The sequence below is a fragment of the Berghia stephanieae genome, chromosome 1, assembly GCF_034508935.2.
Source record: "Berghia stephanieae isolate SIO BIC M18660-M18661 chromosome 1, UCSD_Bste_1.3, whole genome shotgun sequence".
Lineage (NCBI taxonomy): Eukaryota > Metazoa > Mollusca > Gastropoda > Nudibranchia > Aeolidiidae > Berghia > Berghia stephanieae.
In genome coordinates, this window is record NC_088360.1 from 127,977,323 (window position 1) to 127,984,936 (window position 7,614).

At 36.3% G+C, this 7,614-nt stretch overlaps 2 protein-coding genes across 2 annotated transcripts in view; both read left to right on the top strand.

Moving 5' to 3' along the window:
- Positions 1–5,904, top strand: part of LOC144963103 (uncharacterized) — a 7,156-nt gene extending 1,252 nt beyond the window's left edge. Inside the window, exons 1-3 of the mRNA XM_078896756.1 lie at positions 1–309; positions 3,525–3,722; positions 5,082–5,904. The exon at positions 1–309 is cut by the window's left edge and continues 1,252 nt beyond it. Coding sequence (XP_078752882.1) covers positions 1–309; positions 3,525–3,722; positions 5,082–5,903 — 1,329 coding nt within the window. The 3' untranslated portion in view covers position 5,904. The remainder of the gene's footprint in view (positions 310–3,524; positions 3,723–5,081) is intronic.
- LOC144963104 (uncharacterized) lies at positions 5,904–6,678 on the top strand. The gene has a single exon (XM_078896757.1). It carries the CDS (start codon positions 5,983–5,985, stop codon positions 6,676–6,678), a length of 696 nt encoding a protein of 231 aa, XP_078752883.1. The 5' UTR covers positions 5,904–5,982.
- The last annotated feature ends 936 nt before the right edge of the window (positions 6,679–7,614 follow it).

Consider the following 7,614-nt stretch of genomic DNA (forward strand, 5'->3'; position numbering starts at 1 on the left):
GGAAATTTGTCATTTTTGAATAATCAGCCATTCGGTTGGTGTGCTGTTGTGGTGAATTTGAAAGACTCATTACAACTTTCAACATGTGTGGACTGTTTGGTAATGAAAGAAAGATGGATAGAATCCCGTGTTTTGAAATTGGTTGAAAGAAAATTCACCGGAAGTAGACGTAGTATTTTGTCATCTTCTCAAATATCCAAGATGGCGGTCTACATATACATCCTACTACAAAACCCGAACTGGATTTTTGTTACAGACAGGGCTAGTGTGGCCCCTTACAAATCTTTAGCAAAAGTGACAGAAAAGCTGGTAAGTTTTGATTGGGAAGAGAATACCAGAGAGATTTTTTCCCAAGAGCCACTAGCAGATTTCAGGTTTATTCGTGTTAACATCTTTCATCCATCTTTAGTTTCTCATTCATTTGTATTGTTGACAAAAGGAATCCCGAAAACATCCACATTATCTTTCTTCTTAAATTGAATTGAAGCTTCTGTTCCCCTTTATTATTGTTGGCATTACAGCAGATTATTGTCAGATCAACCAATTTCAGATAAATAAAAGACTTTTCATTTATTCCAAAAGGCTTTAAAAACTGTCCTCTTTTAAAACATTATGACGATAAAAAGTTTTTACAAATTTTAAACAGATCTGTTGACCTGTGAAATAAGAATCGAGTCATGTCCATATGTAAAATAACACTCAAGAGAGGATAGTTGTATTAATGGGTCAATTCTCAGTTAACAAATATTATAATACCTTTACTCTGTTTTGGATCAGCACCATAAAAAGCAATCTTTTAAAAAAATAACATTATGGAACATGCCATTCTCAGAAGGAAAAAAAAGTTTTTATTCTTTATTTTTTTTTTTTTTTTTTTTTTGCTAGAAAACAAACTTCTCTTACAAAGATCAATCTATTAAAATATCCCTCATCTTGTCGAAAACTCTCAAATTCTTTAAAGTCTCAGGCTTGAGAGGTCTTGATAAGAATAGAGTCATTTTAATCGATCGATAATTGAATGAAGTGATTATCTGTCCAACATGTTAAAAACGTGTCTTTTTTCATAGTTCAATATATACTCAGTCCTTGGTAGCTGTAAAACAGATTTCATTATCAGAAAGTTAGTATCTTCTTGTAACCAAGGAGCGTCATCCCTCCACTGTACGGCTTTCTCCTGAACTTTGACACTCGGCTTCGGATTTGTAGACAGCGCAAAGTTGAGTCACTGGAAGAGACTCTTCACTGATAATATCGTACTGTACCTAAATGTAAAGAGATTATCTGACCAATAACACGTTGTCTTTGTTGAATGATGAAAAGAAAAAGCGTAATAGAGGCTGTGCCAAATGTCGTTTTTGTAACGTTCGCCACAAAAATTAAATACTCTAATACTAACTTATTTGGAACAAACCAATGACAAAATTTGCTTTCATTAGTTTCTCTGGGTTAAACAGTGAATAATAAACCAAAAGTTGATTTTATAGCACCAAAATTATTCTAGTAGTTTTGGCTTTTAAAGTGTCGAAAAAAGTGAGAAAAAGTTGATACCTTGTCCACATTTTTTTAAGTTTTGAGAAACTAGATATTTCTTCAATTCACTTTAAGCTAGATTGGGTGTTTTGGTTTAATTTGCATTATCAACTTGAGCTTCTATATAGCGCGATATCAACTTATTGGGCTCAAAGCGCTTTACAAGGGGTCCATGACCAACAGCAACATGTAACATGTAGAACAAGTCATGACGCCTTTTGGAAATTTTACAATCTTTTCCGAAAGAGACAACGCTGTTAACGGCCAGGTATTCATTTTACACCTGAGTACGATGAGGGAATGTGAGTAAAAAGCCTTTTCCAAGGACTCAACTATGCGCCAAGAGGATCAAACTCAGGACCTTCCGATCCGAAAGCGAATGTCATACCAGTAGACCACATAGCCGCAATTCAACGGATAGAAACTGATAAAAACCTTTTTTTTTTTTTTTGCTTAGTTTTTACAAATAACTTTTATTGGAGTATTATTGTAGCGAACTTCACAAAACCGATCTTTTGTACATCCTCAGTTACGCTTTACATGGGTCGTCTTTTTTTCTTATCGTTTTAACGTTGTAAAGCGCTTTGGAGCGATTAGTGGGTCTTGGCCTGTATTTGAAAAGCTCAAGCGTAATGTTATAAACTGCAAGTGAGTGGAAGCGTGAAGTTAATCTCGGTCTTATATTATTAACTAAAGATTAAATTTACAGCATCTCATTCGGCTTTACATAAGTCAAGGGGTCCCAGGTCAACAGCAATACTTAACATGAAGGACGAGATTTGACGCCTGTAGGCTTCTATCACACATATCCCTACAGACATAACGCTGTAACTGACTAATATTACACCTGAGTGCGGTGAGGGAATGTGAGTATAGAGCCTTTTCCAATTATTCAATTTTGCGTGGCTAAGAGCAGGATTCAAACCAGGGACCTACAAGTTAGTAGTAGACATCCACACCACGAGACCGCAAAGCCGCACAAAAGCCGCCAAGATCCGCCCCTGTTAAGCGCTTTAAGCACGTTTAGTGCGCTATATTAATGCTCAAGAGTTTTCTTTTTTACATGATACCCGCTTAAGGTGAGAGTAACTTAAAGGGGAGCGAAACGGGCAAATGGAAAAGGCATTTTAGAGCATTTTAGGTGACTTGTAGTCTAACCCTATTTTTAAAATTAAATTAATTAATTAACTTCCCTTTATTCATCCCATAGGGGAAATTTGTCTTTATGGTCTATTCCAGAGAAAGACTGGAATAACCCAGGCGTCAGCCGCAGTGCAGCGCTGCAAATTGAGCTAGGGCGAGGTGACTTGCTCAAGGTCACACAACGCAGCGGCCGGTGATCGAACTCGGTACCTTCCGGGTACGAAGCAAAGACCGCACCGCTGAGCCACGCTGCTCCTCAATAAATAGTTCCTCTTGAGAAAGATTTGTTTCCCTAAGACATTATTAGTCTTTCCTCTCGTGACTTAATTGGATAAAAAATTAATCTTACCAGGTCATTGTGATATCGGTGAATAAACTAAGCACTGAGATAATGGTCGTTGTGCATGATGAATCCATAAAAAAGTGATGTATTATTATGAGATATATCTATGTTAAAATCTCTCACACACACACACACACACACACATATATATATATATATATATATATATATATATATATATAAATATATATATATATATATATATATATATATATATATATATATATTATATTATATTCCCTAACTTCAAACTTCAACCCCCCCCCCCCCCCCTCCCCAAGAAAATAAAAACAACAACAGAGAAAAATGGCAAAATATTTCGAACAGTAATCATTTCGCACAAACCAGACACACAAAATAAGCTTAACTCTAAAGACGTAGAGTACATAGCGATATACTGCACGGAAATGAGAACAAAAAGGAGCTAATCACATGAGTTATTATCCTTTTTATCATAGCCAATGTAAAATGCCAAGACTTACAACCACATCAAATTTTTAAATTTCAGAAAGAAACAGGTCCAGTGTACAATGGCCCGGAAAAGATATTTGAACCATGCAGCCATTTTGTTGACCATGTGATATGGAGAGGGCCTAAGAATTACAAAGGTCAAAGTCGTTACAACATTAAAGTTGTGTCATCGCACTCCGTGTTTCATGTGTTGGACACGTGTCACAAACAAGATGTCCACCCTCAAGTTCAAAAGGTCAGATAACAACTATTTCTACTACCTCGTTTTGTCAGTTGTAAAATTTCTACAGTTAAATTGTCTTTAAAAAATAGTTAGGTCATCGTAAAGTAAACAATCAATGTAACATACATTCCTTTTTAAAAAGAAACTCTTTTAAATTAATTGTGAATTCTTTTCATGTCTTATCAGCAACAATATATAGTTTGACCATGGTCAAAATGGTTTAATACAATATACTATGTCATATATATATACTGAGCCATATTTACTGATCTGTGTAAACCTCGAATCGTTTGTTTGTTTTTGTTTTTTTATTTTATTTTTTTTTTTTTTTGTTTTTAAGGGTTTTACGCGCTTGCAACACATTTAGGTCATCAAAGCGCCAGTAAAAAGGAAGAAAATGAGATAGTAAAAGGTTCTAGAATTACAATTAAAGCTTCCGAGATAAAGTAAGACAAAGGGGAATTGGTTTGAACAGGTGTAGATTCCACGAGTACACCACCATCGGTATACTTGGTTTTAGATCACTTAAATGTCTCATCCTGAAACAAGGGCAGGTCCCCACTAAGAGGAACACACTCAAATGTTTACAAATCATATATAAATGTGAAATATAAAGATAATACAGTGCATAACAGAGAGAGGATTTATACGACGAAAAATGTCTTCTCCCAAAACTCTAACTATACATTAGAATGCTTCCCTCCCAGTCAGGGTATCCGGCCACGGCCAGGACAAAACCAATAATCTCATTCCAAAGACAGAAAGCATGTTGGAAAATAGATAATATAGCGAGATAGAAGACACATTAACTGGCCCCTACCCACCAAAAAGGTCAGGAACCCCACCCAGAAACTTCGATTCATTTCTTGTTTCAAGATAAGCCAATACCGCTCAAATTTCTATTTACATTGAATTAAACGGTTGTTAACAAGTCTTTCTGAGATTTTGAAAATGTACATAATATGTCCAGTGTCATGGAAAAAATCACAATGAAGTTAAATTATTTCGTTTGTCCCAATCAAAGTCGCCATTCAATTGTCTCTATCAATTCGCCTTGGCGACCAACGACGTAAGCCATATATTGTAACTTATTGTTAACGTCACCTCATCAGCCAATTGGAATATGGTTTAATTCCTTATGACAAGCCCAACATTTTAAAAAAACAGACGTTGACTAACTTGGCTTTGCCAATTCCCATTTCTTCTCAATGAGACAGCTTCAGATTAATTAATGGATATTTTTATATCATATTCACGTCACAATGGATTTCCTCATACAATATTGAGTTGATCATGGGGTACAACACACGGTACGAGTTGCAAATATGTACCTTATATCTAGTCATTGACTTTAATTTTCTCTCATTGCAGGATTCTTTTGACAACGAGGCGCCTATTCCGTACATTATGCCTGGAAAGTACGGAGCCGTAGACTTCAATAATATTCTCGTGTCTGGTAAAAACGCCTGGCCCCTTGTTGCTTCTCTAATCACTGGAAATAACTCTAAAACCAATTGGGCAAAGGAAGAGTTTCACATCAACCAAAATCGTGAGGGTAGCAGCTTCAGCGACAATAGCACAAATGGCAATTATAATATTACCCAAAAAATTTTATTGAACTTAATGGTACAGAGAATATTATGGGAATCTGATGTTACAATTGGTTTTATTCCGAGTAATCCGAGCTTTTCTCCAAGCAAAAGGGCATGCCGCAGCTGTGATGTATTCTCACAAATTAATGCGATAGACAAGAAACACTACAAGGCTCTTTTGGATTGGAAATGCGATTCTTTTTTGGATGTTGAAAGCTGCTTTCTCCATTTAGCAGCCAACACAACATGTTCTAACATATCGTTAAAACAACTCGTTCATATTTGGATATTTCTTTTGAAAGAGTACAAAATTCAAAACTATCCTAGAGTTCCACTTTCAGTGGATAAACTCAATGAAAAGAGACACGGGATCCCTTTATATTTCTCACCAACTGGATTGGTAAAGAATGATACAATGAGATTAAACCCGTTTCGGAATATGTGCAAAAGTCATGACAGACCTTATCATTCGGTAATTCCTGAAAAGTATCCAATATCGAATATTTTGCTGATTATTGTTTTCACCATTTCTAGTCTCCCATATTCCACTCTTGGATTATGTATATGGCCGACATTACAAACATGTTCTATATTGCAGTGAAAATATTGCAGAGTTTGAACAGCGCTATCAACGTCTCCACCCCGAAAGGCCGGTTAATTGGATAGAAATAAAACATTACATGGGATATTGGGGCCAAAATTGTATGTCGGCCGCCATTAAAATGGGTTATGACGTTAAAGGATATCTCCAAATTAGCGATGACGTCATCATGAACGTTTGGAACTTGGACAACCTTCCTTATAACCAGCCTTGGTTTCAGTCAAATATGAAAGTAGCTCACATCGATCGCGAAATTGTCCCTGATGTTTGGATAAACAATTACTGGTGGCCGTGGACTCAGTTTTCGGGGAAGAAATCAGCGGTGGCGGCATTTAACCAATTAGAGGCCATGTTGTCAAGTCCTGAGGGCGACAGAATTTCTTCATTTATGGAAAACATCTACAACATCACAAATTGTGATCGGTGTTTTCTGTACGAAGCTTCTGACATCTTTTATCTGCCTAGCGAACTGGGTGCTAATTTTACTTTCTTCAGCGATATATTCTCATATAACAAGGTTTTTCTAGAAATAACCATCCCAACAGTTCTAGCTGGAATCACATCAGACAAGGAGGTGTATCGACTGCGCGGTAATTATCTCTGGTTTCATGATCGAGACCGTTATCCTTATGTCTACACTGAGTTCGATCATTTTTACCATGCTTGGAAATTGTCTCGATTTGGAGATGCACGAGAAATCCAATTTTTCTGCAGACACTTTTTGTCTAAAATCGATAAGCATTTAATCCTAAAAGGATCACGTACCGATGCTTAGCAAATTTATATCCAGGTTGAGAAAGCATTGTATTGAAATATTTTGAAAAGACGGCTTCTTTGATTTCAGTCATGTACAAACTTTGAAGTGCCCGGTGTGATAAATGAGAAGTTGACTAAAAGTATTCATTTCTTAAACAATTGTGCAGTTATGTGTTCTTGTTGTATGACACTCGCCTTCGGACCGGCATGGTTCGAGTCCCGCTCTGGGCGGCGCATAGTAAGTCCTTGAAAAACGATCTTTATTGACAGTCTTTCATCGTACGAGGGTATAAAATGAGTACCTGACCGTTAACAGTGCTGTCTCTGCCCGAAAAAAATATATCGCTTAGCAGGCGTCATGTATCGTCGTATATATTAAGTATTGTTATTTGCTATGGACCTATTGTAAAGCGCTTTGAGCACATATTATAGATGTTTATCTAGCTTACTGCTCAAGTTAGAAAGGTAAATAGCCTAATTGTCTTTTTTTATGGCAATAAAACAATTACCAACAATTTGAACTTTTTATAATTGAATGTTTTACAAAAATACAAGTCGGCAACTCGGGCGTACAGAGTCAGTCTTTTAACAAAATTCGAGTGATGTATGGCATGGTCTTTGACATGATGGATGGTTGACAATAATCACAATCTTTGAGCACCACCGGCTCCATTTGCTTAATGGCTCTGAAGGAATACTTCTATTTTATTTCACTAAACGTAATAAGCACTATTATTGAATGATACGAATGTGGGCACACCTGTATAATGGTTGGAACTGATATCGACAGAGTAGATAAGGCAGAATCTTTCTTGTTATGCTGCTATGCTTCATGTTGCAGTGTTATAACTTGATATACGTAATTATAATTGAACACAGTCGTGATAATATCATTAACTGACGTGTTATCAAGCAATTTAGTGTGTCTAGATAAATTTGTGTACAAACTTTACAT

Bases quoted from the DNA above. Each gene is read 5' to 3' on its own strand.
- LOC144963104 (XM_078896757.1), top strand. From the start codon at position 5,983: ATGGGATATTGGGGCCAAAATTGTATGTCGGCCGCCATTAAAATGGGT.